This window comes from Phalacrocorax carbo, chromosome 27 (genome assembly GCF_963921805.1).
Source record: "Phalacrocorax carbo chromosome 27, bPhaCar2.1, whole genome shotgun sequence".
NCBI lineage: Eukaryota > Metazoa > Chordata > Aves > Suliformes > Phalacrocoracidae > Phalacrocorax > Phalacrocorax carbo.
Genome location: NC_087539.1, coordinates 3,721,034 through 3,740,029, shown reverse-complemented (window position 1 = coordinate 3,740,029; position 18,996 = coordinate 3,721,034). Strand labels below are relative to the sequence as shown.

General features: G+C 62.7%; 2 protein-coding genes across 3 annotated transcripts in view; one reads left to right on the top strand and one right to left on the bottom strand.

The window, feature by feature from the left end:
• Positions 1-18,996, bottom strand: part of LOC135317799 (tubulin alpha-1C chain-like) — an 887,270-nt gene that overhangs the window by 517,963 nt on the left and 350,311 nt on the right. The gene's annotated exons all lie outside the window — the stretch shown is intronic.
• LOC135317798 (electroneutral sodium bicarbonate exchanger 1-like) lies at positions 14,200-17,005 on the top strand. Its single transcript, XM_064474229.1, has 6 exons — positions 14,200-14,277; positions 14,815-14,988; positions 15,090-15,227; positions 15,679-15,776; positions 16,284-16,388; positions 16,648-17,005. Exons 1-5 carry the CDS (start codon positions 14,218-14,220, stop codon positions 16,369-16,371), a joined length of 558 nt encoding a protein of 185 aa, XP_064330299.1. The 5' UTR covers positions 14,200-14,217; the 3' UTR covers positions 16,372-16,388; positions 16,648-17,005.

The following is an 18,996-nucleotide window of genomic DNA, read 5'->3' as shown; positions in this document are numbered from 1 at the left end:
CAGGGCACGCACGATGCCCTGCAGATGCTCAGCAGTAAGGCTGGTGTCCTCTCCTCTGCCCACGTCCCAGAGCTGCGCAGGCTGGGGCTCAGCGGTTCGAAGGGGCCGCTGGAGGTCATCTTGTCTCGTCCAGCCCCGCTGCTCAAGGAGGGTCACCTCGCTGCGCTGGGCCAGCGGCTGCGGGCAGAAGCGTGACTGGGGAGGACATTTTCCCCAGGAGATGGGGGTGTCCATCCCTTCGCTATGCGTGGCCCTGTGATTTGCCCAGTCTCCCAGTGCCCTGGGGCAGTGGGGCAGCAAGTGGGCATGGCCCTGGGGCTGGAGAGGGACGAGGGTGATACGCCGGTGGTTTTGCAGGTGGAAAAGCACTCTGCCCACATGGTGTCCTGGCTGCAGGAGTTTAACCAGGGGACTGAGGTAGCGCTGAATGGGCTGGGGGAAAAGAGATGGGTGCCACAGGCCCCGGGGTGGGAGGGCTGGAGAAGGGTGGCAGCGGACTCCGGGACTCAGACCCTTCCTTCTCCCAGGTGCTGCGTCAGCAAATAAAAAGTCTTGAAGAGGCACTGGAGGAGGAGGAGATGTGGTGAGTTGGGCCCCTCGCCCCACACAGGTGTCTAGGGCGGTCTCTGCAGCACCCAGAGCGATGGGGCTGCCAGTGCTGGAGCCAGGCAATGGTGTGGGGGGTACGTGCAGCACCCGGTGTGACAGGGGAGCCCATTCCCTGCCTGCCTGGGGTGCTGTATGGTTGGAAGGGGACCCAATGCATGGCCCTGGAGGTCTGTAACTCGTCCAACCATGCCCTGTTGCCTGCAGCCAGCAGCAGAGGAAGAAGGAGGCAGAGGTGCCGCGGACTACACTGCCGGAGCTGGTGGAAGCACAGCTGGAAAGGGGGATGCCCGTGCCAGCCCCTGCCCTGGCCAGCGGGGTCTCCCTGGGAACCGGGGTCCATGGAGGTCACAGCCACGCACGGGCTATGCTCCTGCATGAGGCAGAGGCCAGTGGCACCGAGCAACTCCAGCTGTCCCGGCTGCGCTGCAGGGCGCGACAAGTGTCCTTGCTCTGTGTTGACCTGCAGGAGAGGGACATGCTGGTGAGGAGACGCGGCTTCATTTATTGGCTGCAGTGAGTGTCCCCAGTGGGTGCCGTGGGGCCCGCTCCCGGGCAGCGGCTGGCATGGGCCGGACCCCTGCTCCAGCCAGCAGGGCTCACAAGCTGGGGAGCAGCTGGCTGGCTGTGGGCTTTGCAGCTGGGAAGTGCTCAGCGTTGCTTTTCCCTGAGCCAGGGCTCTTTCCTGGGCTTGCGGCGTCTCGTGCACCACCCTGCCCGGGGGAGCAATGAGAAATGGCGGGGGAAGCAGGCTGTGGGGCTCCCAGAACACACCCTGCATCCCATAGGCAGGATCTGGTTGGGACGCATCCAGCCTGCCCTGCCTCCCATCCCTCTTCTGCCCCACAGGACGCTCATCCTGCTCTTGTGACCTGCAGCTGGCTGTCGGCTTTGCTCTGGCTGCTGTTGTCCTCTACGCCTCCTGGTACGACCCCGAGCTCTTCCACCGCCTGCTGTTGCATGTGCTGTGTGAGACCAACATCGACCAGGCAATTGCATGGGAAAGATCTTCCCCAGGGTCATGGACGAGCCGCTGCCCTTCTGACAGCCCCCCACCCTCAATAAAGCCTTTTCTACCTGAACCTCCATGTACTGAGGTGTGTTTGTTGGGGCGCACGGAGAGGGTCTTGCCCCGCATGCCAGTCCCTGCATACCCTCGAGGCCAGGGCCAGTCTCAGCTGCTAGGCACTGGGTGCCACCCCGCCGCCTGCCGCAAGCTGGGTCCCTGCGTGCCAGCCTCAGCTGCCCTCCCTCCTGCCCTCCGTCCCCGCACGGTATTGATGCCACTGTAGAACCAGGGGGAACCACCGTCTTCTCAGGCCACGGTAGATTTTATTCTCCACCATTGGAGGCTGGCAACCCTTTAGCAATGTCCTGGCCAGCCCCTGTAAGTGAGTCTGAGAGTACTGAGGCACCAGGAACTGGGGACACATTTCCTCGCAGGCCAGCCCCATGGCCCCCGCATGCTCCACTGCCTTCCTCCCCACAGCTCCCCACAACCCTGCAGGTACTCACCTGCCCTCTCACCTTACAGCCCCTATGGACCCCACGCGGCCCATCCCACGCCACAGCACCCAACCCTGTGTCCTTCTCCCTCCCCAAAGTCCCCATGACCTTGGTCTCCCCGCCTGCCCAGGCTCTCATCGCTGGTGGTCCCACAGCCCTGTGGCTCCTCGGCCCCATCCCCAGCGGTGCGCTCCCCATGGCCCCGTTGCCGGTCGCTCCCACGGGTCTCGTTCTAGCAATCTCGTAGCCGCTGGCCCTGTCCCCAGGGCCCCGCCCCTGCTGACCCCACAGCCACCGCCCGGCACGGCCCCGGCTGCTCCCTGCCAGCTTCTCCAGCCGCTCGCAGGTTTGCCCTCCGAGGGCAAAGGCCCTGTCGCGTGGAGGCTGGAGCCACCCGACCTGCCAAGCCCTGAACGCGGCGCCGCTGCACGCAGCCGCTCCAAGGGTGCAGCTGAAGCACGTGGGTCACTGCCTGCCTGCCCCCTGCCCCCACCCCTTCCTCCTGCTGTCCCCCCGCGTGCCGCAGCTGCGCTCTGAGCAAGAGGGAGACCCCATTGCTCTTGGGAGCCCGCAAGCCCAGTGCCTGCGGGGGCTAGAGCAGAGGGCTGCTCTTTATGTTTCCCCTTCCTGGGCTGTGGTTCCGCCTCGGGGCTGGATGCTGGATCCCGTTGGGGATGGATGCTTGAGCCCTGTGCTGGAGCCCACGCGGTGTGGCCGTCCGTGCACGTGCACACACCCATGGTCTCTGGTGAAAATGAGAGCCAGAGAGGGAGAGAACGCTTGGAGTTTTGGGAGGCTAGGCAGGCGCAGAGCCCCACTGCTGGTGCGGCTGTGAAAGGGCTGCCAAGGGCTGCTGAGGCCCAGCAATAGCTTTCAGTGCTGGCACCTTTTGTGTGGGAGCAGTTCTTGGACATTGTGAACTTTGGAGCCTGCCTCCGGTGAAAATGAGGCGCAGAGAGCGAGAGGCATCGAGAGGGACGAGGGTGATACGCCGGTTGTTTTGCAGGTGGAAAAGCACTGTGCCCACATGGTGTCCTGGCTGCAGGAGGTTAAGCAGGAAAATGAGGGAGTGCTGAAAGGGCTGGGGGAAAAGAGATGGGTGCCCACAGGCCCCGGGGCGGGAGGGCTCCACAGCGTGCGTTCCTTGGCAAAAAAGCGCTCTTATGGCAGAGTCTCTGGCTCTGCTTCAGGAAGCTGTGGCGCCTCCTGCCAGGTAAAGGGGGTGGGATTCACTCCTTAAGTAGCTTGTTTACCACCAAAATTGACACTTTGGTGAGATGCTCCGCCGGAGCAAGCACGAGGAGCACTGTCAGGCCTTCCCAAAGGAGATTGTCCCACGGGAGAGCTGGCAGAATTTCTTGCTTCTCTGAGTCACTTTGGAGAGAGCCCGACCCGAAGGTTGGGCTCTTTAACCCAGCCACATTCAGCAGAGCATCCTCCAGGTGTCCGTCTCACCCCCCCGGCTCTCCGAGAGGTATGCAGGCAGCAAAGGCACCTTCTGCCAAAGTGCTCCACGCTTCAGCCTGCCACCCTGGGGAGGTCACTCGGGAAGAGCCGCAGGGGGTTGAGCCACCTCGGTGTCCCCTAGAGCTGGGCTGCGTGTAGATGTAGGCCACACTCAGAGAGCACCAACTTGCCGGGCTTTGTGGGATGCCTGTGACGCAACCGGGGCGGAGCTGCGTGGCCATTCCCGTGTCACCCTGATTATTGTTGCCAGGGGGTGTACGCATGGGACCCACGCTAAGGGGGACGTGAAGATCCACATCTTCCCCCTAGTAATGCTCTAGGCTTCAGTCAAAGCCCACACCCGTCAGTTCCCCCCCGCAGACCCTGACCCCTCAGCTCCCCTCTTCAGACACATCGAATCCCTTCAGTTCCTCTCACGGTCCCTCCCTCCTTCTCCTCAGGTCCCCCCTGCACACCCTCCATTGCCTTCACTTCTCAGCAGGCACCCCATCATCTCAGTTCTCTCCAGACACCCCCAGCCCCCGCAGTTCCCCCTACCCAGACCCTCCTGATCCCGCCAGTTGCCCCCAGAAAGCCCGCTCCTTTCAGGTACCCCAGGTACCTAGTCCCCTCAAGGTCCTGCTTCCTCCAGAACCCCCCTGGCCCGGTCCCTGGCCAGGCCCCACACTCATGATGCTGGGCAAGTCAGCCTACTTGGGGTCAGGTGTGGCTGGGGGGCATTTTCGAGGGATTTGGGCAATGGGAGGGAGTTATTCTGCCTGCCACAGTCTGGGCGGAGGGCGATGGTGGGGAGCTGTTCCCACCAAACAGGGGGGAGGCTGAGGGTGGGGACTTGTTGCCTCCCCACCCGGGAGTGGTGACACCACAGAAGAACATAGCAAGGCAGCTGGGGACAATTCACAGGGAAAACTAAATCCAGCCGGTTGCACCGAGCACCGGCAAGGCCGGTTTGCTCCTTCCAGTGGTTCCTGCTGGAGATGGTTCCCGTTTCGGCCCGAGAGCGGTGCTGTAGCAGAGGTTTGCTCTCCCGCCAGCGAGCAAAGGCAGAAAGGCGTGCAAAGGAGCCTGAGCAGGGCTCAAATGCAGCAGAGGGGGGCGTGGGGGAGGGCAGCCAGGAGGGGGCGAGGCCGGTGTGACTGCCGCCGCTTCGGGGCCCGGGAGCACTGCCGACGGGGCGGGGCCGGCTGTGAGGAGCCATGATGGGTGTGTGAGCGGCCACGCCCCTTGCAGCAGGAGCTGCTTGCTCGTTGGTAGAGCAGAAGGCCGGAGGGCACTGATTGGCTGCTGCACCCTATAGGAGGGTGGTTGAGCAGGGGTGGGTAGGTGGTGCTCGCTGGGGGTGTTGGGTGCAGAGGGTGGTCAGATGTGGGCCGTGTGCAGAGTTAGGCCTGAGGGTGCCCCTGCCTGGCGCCCCCCGGCCGGTGCCTGCGAGGCCGGAGAAGAGAGGGGGCACGAGGGAGAAGGCAGTGCCCGAGGGGAGCTGTGTGGGCCATAATGCGGAGGGGAGTGCACTCGTGAGAGTGCCCGGGTGCCTGGTGGCTGCTCCTGGCTGAGAGGAGCGCTTGCAGGTGACCAAGAGGTGTTTCTGCAGACCCTGAGCCCCTGCTCTCCTTTCCGCATGCAGGAGGAGAACCATCAGGGCACGCACGATGCCCCGCAGATGCTCAGCAGTAAGGCTGGTGTCCTCTCCTCTGCCCACGTCCCAGAGCTGCGCAGGCTGGGGCTCAGCGGTTCGAAGGGGCCGCTGGAGGTCATCTTGTCTCGTCCGGCCCCGCTGCGCAAGGAGGGTCACCTCCCTGCGCTGGGCCAGCGGCTGCAGGCAGAAGCGTGACTGGGGAGGACATTTTCCCCAGGAGCTGGGGGTGTCCATCCCTTTGCTATGCGTGGCCCTGTGATTTGCCCAGTCTCCCAGTGCCCTGGGGCAGTGGGTCAGCAAGTGGGCATGGCCCTGGGGCTGGAGAGGGACGAGGGTGATACGCCGGTGGTTTTGCAGGTGGAAAAGCACTCTGCCCACATGGTGTCCTGGCTGCAGGAGTTTAACCAGGGGACTGAGGTAGCACTGAAAGGGCTGGGGGAAAAGAGATGGGTGCCCACAGGCCCCGGGGTGGGAGGGCTGGAGAAGGGTGGCAGCGGACTCCGGGACTCAGACCCTTCCTTCTCCCAGGTGCTGCGTCAGCAAATAAAAAGTCTTGAAGAGGCACTGGAGGAGGAGGAGGAGATGTGGTGAGTTGGGCCCCTCGCCCCACACAGGTGTCTAGGGCGGTCTCTGCAGCACCCAGAGCGATGGGGCTGCCAGTGCTGGAGCCAGGCAATGGTGTGGGGGGTATGTGCAGCACACGGTGTGACAGGGGAGCCCATTCCCTGCTTGCCTGGGGTGCTGTATGGTTGGAAGGGGACCCAATGCATGGCCCTGGAGGTCTGTAACTCATCCAACCATGCCCTGTTGCCTGCAGCCAGCAGCAGAGGAAGAAGGAGGCAGAGGTGCCGGGGACTACACTGCCGGAGCTGGTGGAAGCACAGCTGGAAAGGGGGATGCCCGTGCCAGCCCCTGCCCTGGCCAGCGGGGTCTCCCTGGGAACCGGGGTCCATGGAGGTCACAGCCACGCACGGGCTATGCTCCTGCGTGAGGCAGAGGCCAGTGGCACCGAGCAACTCCAGCTGTCCCGGCTGCGCTGCAGGGCGCGACAAGTGTCCTTGCTCTGTGTTGACCTGCAGGAGAGGGACATGCTGGCGAGGAGACGCGGCTTCATTTATTGGCTGCAGTGAGTGTCCCCAGTGGGTGCCGTGGGGCCCGCTCCCGGGCAGCGGCTGGCATGGGCCGGACCCCTGCTCCAGCCAGCAGGGCTCACAAGCTGGGGAGCAGCTGGCTGGCTGTGGGCTTTGCAGCTGGGAAGTGCTCAGCGTTGCTTTTCCCTGAGCCAGGGCTCTTTCCTGGGCTTGCGGCGTCTCGTGCACCACCCTGCCCGGGGGAGCAATGAGAAATGGCGGGGGAAGCAGGCTGTGGGGCTCCCAGAACACACCCTGCATCCCATAGGCAGGATCTGGTTGGGACGCATCCAGCCTGCCCTGCCTCCCATCCCTCTTCTGCCCCACAGGACGCTCATCCTGCTCTTGGTCAGCCTGCAGCTGGCTGTCGGCTTTGCTCTGGCTGCTGTTGTCCTCTACGCCTCCTGGTACGACCCCGAGCTCTTCCACCGCCTGCTGTTGCATGTGCTGTGTGAGACCAACATCGACCAGGCAATTGCATGGGAAAGATCTTCCCCAGGGTCATGGACGGGCCGCTGCCCTTCTGACAGCCCCCCACCCTCAATAAAGCCTTTTCTACCTGAACCTCCATGTACTGGGGTGTGTTTGTTGGGGCGCGCGGAGAGGGTCTTGCCCCGCATGCCAGTCCCTGCATACCCTTGAGGCCAGGGCCAGTCTCAGCTGCTAGGCACTGGGTGCCACCCCGCCGCCTGCCGCAAGCTGGGTCCCTGCGTGCCAGCCTCAGCTGCCCTCCCTCCTGCCCTCCGTCCCCGCACGGTATTGATGCCACTGTAGAACCAGGCGGAACCACCGTCTTCTCAGGCCACGGTAGATTTTATTCTCCACCATTGGAGGCTGGCAACCCTTTAGCAATGTCCTGGCCAGCCCCTGTAAGTGAGTCTGAGAGTACTGAGGCACCAGGAACTGGGGACACATTTCCTCGCAGGCCAGCCCCATGGCCCCCGCATGCTCCACTGCCTTCCTCCCCACAGCTCCCCACAACCCTGCAGGTACTCACCTGCCCTCTCACCTTACAGCCCCTATGGACCCCACGCGGCCCATCCCACGCCACAGCACCCAACCCTGTGTCCTTCTCCCTCCCCAAAGTCCCCATGACCTTGGTCTCCCCGCCTGCCCAGGCTCTCATCGCTGGTGGTCCCACAGCCCTGTGGCTCCTCGGCCCCATCCCCAGCGGTGCGCTCCCCATGGCCCCGTTGCCGGTCGCTCCCACGGGTCTCGTTCTAGCAATCTCGTAGCCGCTGGCCCTGTCCCCAGGGCCCCGCCCCTGCTGACCCCACAGCCACCGCCCGGCACGGCCCCGGCTGCTCCCTGCCAGCTTCTCCAGCCGCTCGCAGGTTTGCCCTCCGAGGGCAAAGGCCCTGTCGCGTGGAGGCTGGAGCCACCCGACCTGCCAAGCCCTGAACGCGGCGCCGCTGCACGCAGCCGCTCCAAGGGTGCAGCTGAAGCACGTGGGTCACTGCCTGCCTGCCCCCTGCCCCCACCCCTTCCTCCTGCTGTCCCCCCGCGTGCCGCAGCTGCGCTCTGAGCAAGAGGGAGACCCCATTGCTCTTGGGAGCCCGCAAGCCCAGTGCCTGCGGGGGCTAGAGCAGAGGGCTGCTCTTTATGTTTCCCCTTCCTGGGCTGTGGTTCCGCCTCGGGGCTGGATGCTGGATCCCGTTGGGGATGGATGCTTGAGCCCTGTGCTGGAGCCCACGCGGTGTGGCCGTCCGTGCACGTGCACACACCCATGGTCTCTGGTGAAAATGAGAGCCAGAGAGGGAGAGAACGCTTGGAGTTTTGGGAGGCTAGGCAGGCGCAGAGCCCCACTGCTGGTGCGGCTGTGAAAGGGCTGCCAAGGGCTGCTGAGGCCCAGCAATAGCTTTCAGTGCTGGCACCTTTTGTGTGGGAGCAGTTCTTGGACATTGTGAACTTTGGAGCCTGCCTCCGGTGAAAATGAGGCGCAGAGAGCGAGAGGCATCGAGAGGGACGAGGGTGATACGCCGGTTGTTTTGCAGGTGGAAAAGCACTGTGCCCACATGGTGTCCTGGCTGCAGGAGGTTAAGCAGGAAAATGAGGGAGTGCTGAAAGGGCTGGGGGAAAAGAGATGGGTGCCCACAGGCCCCGGGGCGGGAGGGCTCCACAGCGTGCGTTCCTTGGCAAAAAAGCGCTCTTATGGCAGAGTCTCTGGCTCTGCTTCAGGAAGCTGTGGCGCCTCCTGCCAGGTAAAGGGGGTGGGATTCGCTCCTTAAGTAGCTTGTTTACCACCAAAATTGACACTTTGGTGAGATGGTCCGCCGGAGCAAGCACGAGGAGCACTGTCAGGCCTTCCCAAAGGAGATTGTCCCACGGGAGAGCTGGCAGAATTTCTTGCTTCTCTGAGTCACTTTGGAGAGAGCCCGACCCGAAGGTTGGGCTCTTTAACCCAGCCACATTCAGCAGAGCATCCTCCAGGTGTCCGTCTCACCCCCCCGGCTCTCCGAGAGGTATGCAGGCAGCAAAGGCACCTTCTGCCAAAGTGCTCCACGCTTCAGCCTGCCACCCTGGGGAGGTCACTCGGGAAGAGCCGCAGGGGGTTGAGCCACCTCGGTGTCCCCTAGAGCTGGGCTGCATGTAGATGTAGGCCACACTCAGAGAGCACCAACTTGCCGGGCTTTGTGGGATGCCTGTGACGCAACCGGGGCGGAGCTGCGTGGCCATTCCCGTGTCACCCTGATTATTGTTGCCAGGGGGTGTACGCATGGGACCCACGCTAAGGGGGACGTGAAGATCCACATCTTCCCCCTAGTAATGCTCTAGGCTTCAGTCAAAGCCCACACCCGTCAGTTCCCCCCCGCAGACCCTGACCCCTCAGCTCCCCTCTTCAGACACATCGAATCCCTTCAGTTCCTCTCACGGTCCCTCCCTCCTTCTCCTCAGGTCCCCCCTGCACACCCTCCATTGCCTTCACTTCTCGGCAGGCACCCCATCATCTCAGTTCTCTCCAGACACCCCCAGCCCCCGCAGTTCCCCCTACCCAGACCCTCCCGATCCCGCCAGTTGCCCCCAGAAAGCCCGCTCCTTTCAGGTACCCCAGGTACCTAGTCCCCTCAAGGTCCTGCTTCCTCCAGAACCCCCCTGGCCCGGTCCCTGGCCAGGCCCCACACTCATGATGCTGGGCAAGTCAGCCTACTTGGGGTCAGGCGTGGCTGGGGGGCATTTTCGAGGGATTTGGGCAATGGGAGGGAGTTATTCTGCCTGCCACAGTCTGGGCGGAGGGCGATGGTGGGGAGCTGTTCCCACCAAACAGGGGGGAGGCTGAGGGTGGGGACTTGTTGCCTCCCCACCCGGGAGTGGTGACACCACAGAAGAACATAGCAAGGCAGCTGGGGACAATTCACAGGGAAAACTAAATCCAGCCGGTTGCACCGAGCACCGGCAAGGCCGGTTTGCTCCTTCCAGTGGTTCCTGCTGGAGATGGTTCCCGTTTCGGCCCGAGAGCGGTGCTGTAGCAGAGGTTTGCTCTCCCGCCAGCGAGCAAAGGCAGAAAGGCGTGCAAAGGAGCCTGAGCAGGGCTCAAATGCAGCAGAGGGGGGCGTGGGGGAGGGCAGCCAGGAGGGGGCGAGGCCGGTGTGACTGCCGCCGCTTCGGGGCCCGGGAGCACTGCCGACGGGGCGGGGCCGGCTGTGAGGAGCCATGATGGGTGTGTGAGCGGCCACGCCCCTTGCAGCAGGAGCTGCTTGCTCGTTGGTAGAGCAGAAGGCCGGAGGGCGCTGATTGGCTGCTGCACCCTATAGGAGGGTGGTTGAGCAGGGGTGGGTAGGTGGTGCTCGCTGGGGGTGTTGGGTGCAGAGGGTGGTCAGATGTGGGCCGTGTGCAGAGTTAGGCCTGAGGGTGCCCCTGCCTGGCGCCCCCCGGCCGGTGCCTGCGAGGCCGGAGAAGAGAGGGGGCACGAGGGAGAAGGCAGTGCCCGAGGGGAGCTGTGTGGGCCATAATGCGGAGGGGAGTGCACTCGTGAGAGTGCCCGGGTGCCTGGTGGCTGCTCCTGGCTGAGAGGAGCGCTTGCAGGTGACCAAGAGGTGTTTCTGCAGACCCTGAGCCCCTGCTCTCCTTTCCGCATGCAGGAGGAGAACCATCAGGGCACGCACGATGCCCCGCAGATGCTCAGCAGTAAGGCTGGTGTCCTCTCCTCTGCCCACGTCCCAGAGCTGCGCAGGCTGGGGCTCAGCGGTTCGAAGGGGCCGCTGGAGGTCATCTTGTCTCGTCCAGCCCCGCTGCTCAAGGAGGGTCACCTCGCTGCGCTGGGCCAGCGGCTGCGGGCAGAAGCGTGACTGGGGAGGACATTTTCCCCAGGAGATGGGGGTGTCCATCCCTTCGCTATGCGTGGCCCTGTGATTTGCCCAGTCTCCCAGTGCCCTGGGGCAGTGGGTCAGCAAGTGGGCATGGCCCTGGGGCTGGAGAGGGACGAGGGTGATACGCCGGTGGTTTTGCAGGTGGAAAAGCACTCTGCCCACATGGTGTCCTGGCTGCAGGAGTTTAACCAGGGGACTGAGGTAGCGCTGAATGGGCTGGGGGAAAAGAGATGGGTGCCCACAGGCCCCGGGGTGGGAGGGCTGGAGAAGGGTGGCAGCGGACTCCGGGACTCAGACCCTTCCTTCTCCCAGGTGCTGCGTCAGCAAATAAAAAGTCTTGAAGAGGCACTGGAGGAGGAGGAGATGTGGTGAGTTGGGCCCCTCGCCCCACACAGGTGTCTAGGGCGGTCTCTGCAGCACCCAGAGCGATGGGGCTGCCAGTGCTGGAGCCAGGCAATGGTGTGGGGGGTATGTGCAGCACACGGTGTGACAGGGGAGCCCATTCCCTGCCTGCCTGGGGTGCTGTATGGTTGGAAGGGGACCCAATGCATGGCCCTGGAGGTCTGTAACTCGTCCAACCATGCCCTGTTGCCTGCAGCCAGCAGCAGAGGAAGAAGGAGGCAGAGGTGCCGGGGACTACACTGCCGGAGCTGGTGGAAGCACAGCTGGAAAGGGGGATGCCTGCGCCAGCCCCTGCCCTGGCCAGCGGGGTCTCCCTGGGAACCGGGGTCCATGGAGGTCACAGCCACGCACGGGCTATGCTCCTGCGTGAGGCAGAGGCCAGTGGCACCGAGCAACTCCAGCTGTCCCGGCTGCGCTGCAGGGCGCGACAAGTGTCCTTGCTCTGTGTTGACCTGCAGGAGAGGGACATGCTGGCGAGGAGACGCGGCTTCATTTATTGGCTGCAGTGAGTGTCCCCAGTGGGTGCCGTGGGGCCCGCTCCCGGGCAGCGGCTGGCATGGGCCGGACCCCTGCTCCAGCCAGCAGGGCTCACAAGCTGGGGAGCAGCTGGCTGGCTGTGGGCTTTGCAGCTGGGAAGTGCTCAGCGTTGCTTTTCCCTGAGCCAGGGCTCTTTCCTGGGCTTGCGGCGTCTCGTGCACCACCCTGCCCGGGGGAGCAATGAGAAATGGCGGGGGAAGCAGGCTGTGGGGCTCCCAGAACACACCCTGCATCCCATAGGCAGGATCTGGTTGGGACGCATCCAGCCTGCCCTGCCTCCCATCCCTCTTCTGCCCCGACTGTGCATGTGTGTGGCCGTGCCCGGTGCGTGAGAGAGCGTGGGTACTCCTGTGCTTGGGGAGCACAAGGTCGTGCGTGGCTGTGCCCACGCGCATACGACTGCACCTGTGGCAGCACCCACGGTGCTGGGCACAGCTACAGGTGATCAGGGTGGCGTGGCTGTGCTCAGCTGTGCGGGGGGTGCATTCCTCTAAGCGCACCCGCGTGTCCGTGTACGATTGTGTGTCTGGGTAGGGCAGCATCCCTGCCACTGTCCCTGCCGATAGGGCACGTGGCTCTGCCCCTCACACCCTGCTGCCTCCCGACGCGCAGGTGCAGCCATGCAGACCGAAGTGGCTAAGGAAGAGCTCCGCAAGCTCCGGGAGCGCCTGGTGCGCTGTTCTGCCGAGACCAAAAGGCACAAGGAGCTGCTGCAGTGCCTGGTAGGTGTGCAGTGCTGCCCTTGTCCCCAGGGGCTGCAGCTGCGAGCGCTGAGCCCCTGACCCTTCCTTTCCCCACGCAGGGGAAGAAGCAGCAGGAGCTGCAGGAAACCATGCAGGAGCTCAGCCAGAAGGTCAGTGTCCCCTCCTCTGCCCTGGCCCCAGCTGCGGCTCCTGTGGCTGTGCCAGGGGCTGAGTGCCTGTGTCCGGCTCCTCTTCCAGAACCGTGCTGTGGCGCAGTGTTTCGAGAACAACTGCCAGGAGCTGCAGCGGCTGGAGGGGCTGGTGGCCCAGATGAAGGTCAGCTCACAGAATCACAGGCTGGTTGAGGCTGGAAGGGGCCTCTGGAGATCATCTGGCCTTGTCCAATGGCCCTGCTGAAGCAGGGTCAGCGAGAGCCACCTGCTCGGGACCATGTCCAGATGTGGAGCGTGCCCAGAGCTGGGCCTGGGGGTCCCTCCCTCTGCCTGCCCCTCGCGCCTGCAGGGCCGGGGAAGGAAAGGGGACGCGAGGGCAAAGGCAGAGCCCGAGGGGGTCTGGGAGGGGATAATGCCAAGGGCAGTGCACTCGTGGCAGTGCCCGGGTGCCCTGACGGCAGCTCCTCTTCCCCTCCTCTCCTGCAGGCCCACGTCCAAGTGGCAATGATGGAAGCAGCCGCGAGCCTGCAAGTGGCGCAGAAGGTAGAGGGGAAAAGGAGGCGTGTGCTGAAAGGGTCAGGGAACGGGGTGCCAGTGCTGGGTCCACACAGCCCAGCAGCCACAGTCAGTGGTGTGGCTGGGGAGGAGATTTACTCCGGGATAGGGCATCCGTGATGGAGGGCTTGGGCCTCTGGACGTCCCCCAGGCTCCTGGCTGTGGCTGTGCTGCAGAGGGGAGCCTGATGTGGGTCGGCAGGCACAGCAGCATGGCTTTGGGAAGGGGGTGGGATGAGTGACCCTCCCTTGTGTGTCAGGGGAAGCCGCGTGTAACGGCCTGCCAGGCATGGGCTGGAGGGGGTTGCTGGATACTCTGGCACTGGGCCCCAGCTGGTGTCATGGGGGGCCTCCTCCACCCCCTGCCCCTCCTGGAGACAGACGTTCCTGTTCCCTCTTCCCTCCCAGCACGCCCTGGCCCTGCCCTCACCTCCCAGTGCCCTGGGGACTGACTGGGGGTGCCCTTTCACACCATGGCTCCCTGCAGTGTGTCCCGCTTGCTTTGCAGTGGCGTCAGTGCGCAGAACTGGTTACAGCTGTTAAGGAGCAGGTTGAGGTCATTAAGGTACTGAGGACAGGAGGGACGGGGGGGTCACATGCTTGTGGGGGGAAGGCCCCTCAGAGTGGGCATGGCACAGACTCCTCACCACATCCTCTGCTTGTCCAGCTGCTCAGGAACAAGCTCCAGCACCTCCTCAGAGCAGTACCTCTGCTCCCTTTCAAACAGGCAGCACCTTCTCGGTGGCGACTGGCTCCCGCAAGCGCCTCAGAACAGCCATTCCAAGTAGCCAAACACGCCGAAATGGTCCCCGAGGGCTTCCTTGCATGTTCCTCCCACAAAATAATGCCATCTCTAGGCTAAAAGGAGGCCCAGCGCCTTTGCGCGTTGCCACAAGAACACGTAGAAATGGTTTTCTACCGTCACAGAGCGCGGTACGCGGTGGCACGGGTGAAGTGGCCTCTTTTCCTCCCACCTCTCTGGAAAAGAGGCTTATTGTGACAAAAGGGAACTCAGAGTCTGTTCAGCCTGAAGCAGAGCGTTGGCTCCCTCGCACGCACAAAATCTCTCCCGGTTAAAATCCGACCCACCTCCAAGCCCGTGGGTGCTGCAGAGCTTTGGGCAACTTCAGGCAGTGCCCGTAGAAGAGAGTGGTAAGAGTGAAAATGTGATGGAGAACAAAACGAAGGATTCCATTCTTGTTTTCAGTTCATCCCAATGCCTGTGCTTTACGGCGTCTTCCTCTACATGGGTGTGTCGTCCCTCAGAGGAATTCAGGTAGGGGCTCTGTTACAGCGCGCGGCACGCCTGCTCCCTGGTATTTCCCGGCCGTAGGAGCGGGCAGAAAGCAGTGGCGTGGGAAAACACCTCTCCGGGAGCAAGCGCTGAAAGTGTTTTGTGTGAGCAGCAGCTCGGGGGAGGCCCAGGAGGGGCGTAGGGCTGGGGGAGCGGGCACGGTCAGGGCTCTCTGTGTCACGGCTTAGGGCAGGTCGGGCTTTGGTGAGGTGGAAGCGGGGGAATTCAGTGCCAAGGGAAGGCAGTTTCTGCCACCGGTGGAAATCCTTGCCGGGGGATTGGGTGGGCCAAGAAATGGTGCTGAGAGAAGAACGTGGACTCCTTGCAATTTGGTGGGCAGCTCTGGCGGGCAAGCTGGGTGGAGCGAAGGGAAAGTGGGGGCTGCTCCCAGGAGGAAGCGAGCGGGCTCCGCGACCTCTCCTTGCAAGCGAGACCCTGAGAACTGCGTCCGCGTCTCCACAGGGCCAGAAACCTTCCGCAGTCCCACGGTGGCAACTTTTCCCCCTTGGCTTTTTGCAGTTCTTCGATCGCTTGAAGCTGTTCTGGATGCCGGCGAAACACCAGCCGGATTTCGTCTACCTGCGGCACATGCCCTTGCGAAAGGTGCATTTCTTCACCGCCGTCCAGCTGATCTGCCTCGTCCTGCTCTGGGGCATCAAGGCGTCCCGTGCCGCCATCATCTTTCCCATGATGGTAAGAGCCGCTGCCGGTGTCGGCAGCAGGAGGTTTGCAGCGTTGGAGGGAGATGTAACGTCGCCTCTGGCCTCACCGCATCTTCCCTCTTCCTCACAAAGGTGTTGGCTCTCGTTTTTGTGCGCAAAGTGATGGATTTCTGCTTCTCCAAGCGAGAGCTCAGCTTTCTGGATGACCTGATGCCAGAAAGCAAGAAGCAGAGGTTGGGCGACGCCAAAACCGAAGCCCAAGAAGAAGAGGTAACGCTTGCTGGGGGCTCGGGGCCGGACGTCTCCCTTGGGCTGTGAGATGGCCTCTTTCTGTCCCAGCTGGTCTTGAAATGTTGGGGGAGGAGCAGAACGCAATAGAAATAGATCCCAATAGCCCAGATCCCACAGCTTCAGCGTGTCTTTCCCTGAATTAGCAGTGAGCTTAACACTTGAGTGAGGGAGAATTTTAAAAAGTAGTCTTTGAGGAAAAAAGGTGAGGAAGAAGATGATGATGATGATACTCACGGTGGGAAGATTTGCTGCTAATAGTGTTTTTAAGCCTTGCAAAACGTTTGGAGCGGAGGTCGATACCCTGCTGCACTAAGAGCTGAAGCTGCCATGGGTCCCAAGGAGAGGGCACATGCAGCGCTTTTACCGCCTGGTGTGTTTCTCTCCACTTTGGTCACAGACGGAGAAATTGATTTGTCCCTTTTTACGCCAGGAGTCCCAGAAGACGATGGCAGCTGCTGCTGCAAATTGCGTTCAGCTGGAACTGGGGGAGACCAGCGGCTTGGATATCCCACAGCAACCCAGTGACAGGTAAAGCCCCGTGGAGGCCCAGGGCCCCTGGCAGGATGGATTTGCAGGGGTTTGGCCCAATCTTCTCCACTTGCCTCTTTCCTGAGCATCCCTTAGGCACCAGCAGTCAGCTTGGGGGGAAAATCAGGGCTGCAGGAGGCGATGGCAGGGCTCTGCCTCCAAGCAGAGTGGCTGCACAGCTCACGTTTGAGCCCGGGCACCCTCATCGTCAATGACTTTACGCAGCTGGAGAGCCTCGTACTTCCAGCTGAGGAGCTGCAGGCATGATCTGTAGCAGCAGTGGCTTAGGAGCCCGCTCCAGGGCTGCACAGCAGCGAGAGCCGTTGCACGGAGCCGTTGCTCTGCAGCTCTCGGGCTCGCCTCCCAAACCTCCTCCCGCGGCAAAGGCCCCTGTGCCTGTGCTGAGCTTTGCTCCTCCGAGCCCCCCTGTTCCTCTCGCCGACGCTAACGCACTTGGTGCCGTCAGTTCCCAGAATCACGCGTTGCCCTGGGCAATATTTATTGCAGGGCTGATCCTTCGGAGATTAATATCTCAGAGGAGATGTCCAACATGACCGTGTGGAAGGCGCTGACGATGAAGAGGGAAACGCTCTGACTCTGGGGAGGAAAGAGGTAAAGGCTGGCCCGTGAGGGCGACCGTGCTCCTCTGCGGCGACGGCGCGTGCCTACGGCTGTGCCGTGCTCTGGCCAGCACTGCCGAGCGAGCGGCCCGGCCCTGGGCACAGGCAGCAGGGGCCGTGGCATGCAAACCAGCTCCTCCCTGCCGGGCTGGTGCCACACACGGGGCTGAATCGGCAGCAGCCGGCCGCTCTGGCGCTGACGACGCTCTCCCTCTTCTTCTCTTTCCCCCCGCCCCACTTTTCACAACTAGGAATGTTGACTCTGAAGGAGGGGAGTGAGAACGTGACTGCGGGATGTGCCGACGCAGGCCCGGGGAGAAACCGCTTCCCTTCAGCCGGAGGATTCCCATTAAAGCCATGCAGATGTTGTCGGTTACCCTGGGTGTGCTTCAGGCGTTCAGTATCCCCAGAGCAGCAAACTGAGGGGCGCGTCACAGTCCGTGGGAGCTGGGTGTTGTTACGCCTCCGTGTGTACGTGCGTGTGTTGGTGCGGTTTTGTAGTGGTCGAGGGGCTGCTACCGCTCCCTCATTCAGGGCTATTTTTTCAGTCTCCAATTCCTCCTCGCCTTTCTCTTTTCTCCAAATATAAACTCTGAATGTACACAAACACCTTCTGTGAGGTGTGACGCGTTCTGCGCTTGCCTCTTCGTCCCGAAAAGGTTCGTGCTCTGGCTCGGGCTCCTCCCTTGAGTTCACTCCCGCGTCTCTCCCTGGGCCGAGAGGGACGCCCTCCGTGGCGGGGCAGTGGAAGGACCCTCCGAGCAGTTGGGCCCAGGCGAAGGACGAGCATTTGCTGCCTGCGCTCCAGTTCCGCCCCCTTTGGTTCTTGTTTTGATTTCTCACCTTTGCTTTGGCTCTGCCGTCGGCCGGGAAGGTGCAAAGTGCAGAAATGCCCCCTTCTTGTCCCCTGGCTGTCACCTGAATGGAAGGGAGCACTGAACATGGAGCGCCTTGAGTGCAGCGTGTGGTCGTGGGAGCGGGCAGGTGAGGCGTGGGGCTCTGCGCCCCGGGGCTGTCCCCTGCCTTGTTCCGCCGCTTCCCTGCCTTTTACCTCCCGGGGACTCTGTGTGGTTTCTTCTTCACCCCTGTCCTTGCAAAGCCTTTTCTCTCACAGGGAGGGACGAGCCAGGAGGGAAGCGGGCAGGTGCTTTTTCCCTCCTGCCTTTCCTTTCCTGCCGCTTTGCAGGAAGAAGCCGTCAAGCAGAGCTGGTTGTTGTGCTCCCTTCACAGTCTGGGGGGTTGCTGGGCCGTGGTGTCACCCCCGGCACGCGCGGTCGGGTCGGGTGGCTCTGGAGCCTGGGAGGAGAGGAGGACCTGGAAGAAAAGGTGCCCTTGCATCCCTGCGCCTCGCTGTGGGCTCAGCACGGGCTCCAGGCTCTTGGCATCTGCAGGCGGTGCCCCGTGCCCAGCTGGGACGGGGCCGCACCCCCTCCTGCCGTCGGCTTCTCCCATCCGCTGCGGGAGCCTTTTCATGCATCGACCCAACCCGAGATGCCAACAGCAGGTTGTCGCTCCTTGCAAAGGGGAGAGAAAATAAAGATGAATGAGGTTATAGAAAATATACAGTTGATATAAATACAAAATGGCTCTGGGAGGATGAAAGCAGCACGTCACAAGCAAAGGCCAACATCAGAGGGCTTTTCACAGAATCCCAGCATGGTGGGGGCTGGCAGGGCCCTCGGGAGCTCACCCCGTCCCACCCCCTGCCCGAGCAGGCACCCCCAGAGCAGGGGCACAGGGCCGCGTCCAGGCGGGGGGTGAATGTCTCCAGGGAAGGGACCCCACAGCCCCTCTGGGCAGCCTGTGCCCCTGCTCTGGCACCCGCACAGGGAAGGGGTTTGTCCTTATACTGAGGTGGAACTTCCCGTGTTCCAACTTGTGCCCGTTGCCCCTTGGCCTGTCGTTGGGCACCACTGAAAAGAGCCCGGCCCCATCCCCCTGACACCCGCCCTTCAGATATTTATAGGTACTGATGGGATCCCCCCTCAGCCTCCTCTTCTGCGGCTGAACAGACCCTGCTCTCTCAGCCTTTCCTCCCAAGGGAGATGCTCCACACGCCTTTTCATGCATCCTTGGGTACCATTGGCCTTCCTGGCCCAAAGGGCCCGGTGCTGGCTCAGGGTCACCTTCTTGTCCCCCAGCACTCCCAGGGCCTTCTCAAGAGAGCCGCTCCCCAGCAGTTCAGCCCCCAGCCTGTGCCGGTGCGGGGGGTTCTTCCTCCCCCGGGGCAGGACCCTGCACATGCTCGTGTTGAATTTCATCAGGTCCCCTGGGCCCAGCTCTCCAGCCTGGCCAGGTCTCGCTGGGTGGCAGCACGGCCCTCTGGTGCATCAGCTGCTCCTCCCAGCTTGGCATCGTCAGGGAACTTGCTGAGGTGACACTCAATCCCACCATCCAGGTCACTGATGGATATGTTGGCCAGGACTGGGCCCAGCACAGACCCCTGGGGAACACCACTAGTGACAGGCCTCCAGCCAGGCTCTGCTCCATTGATCACGACCCTCTGACCTCTGTTGTTGAGCCAGGGCTCTGGCCACCTCACTGTCCCCTCCTCCAACCCCCACTGCCTTAGCTTGCCTGTGAGGATGCTGTGGGAGACG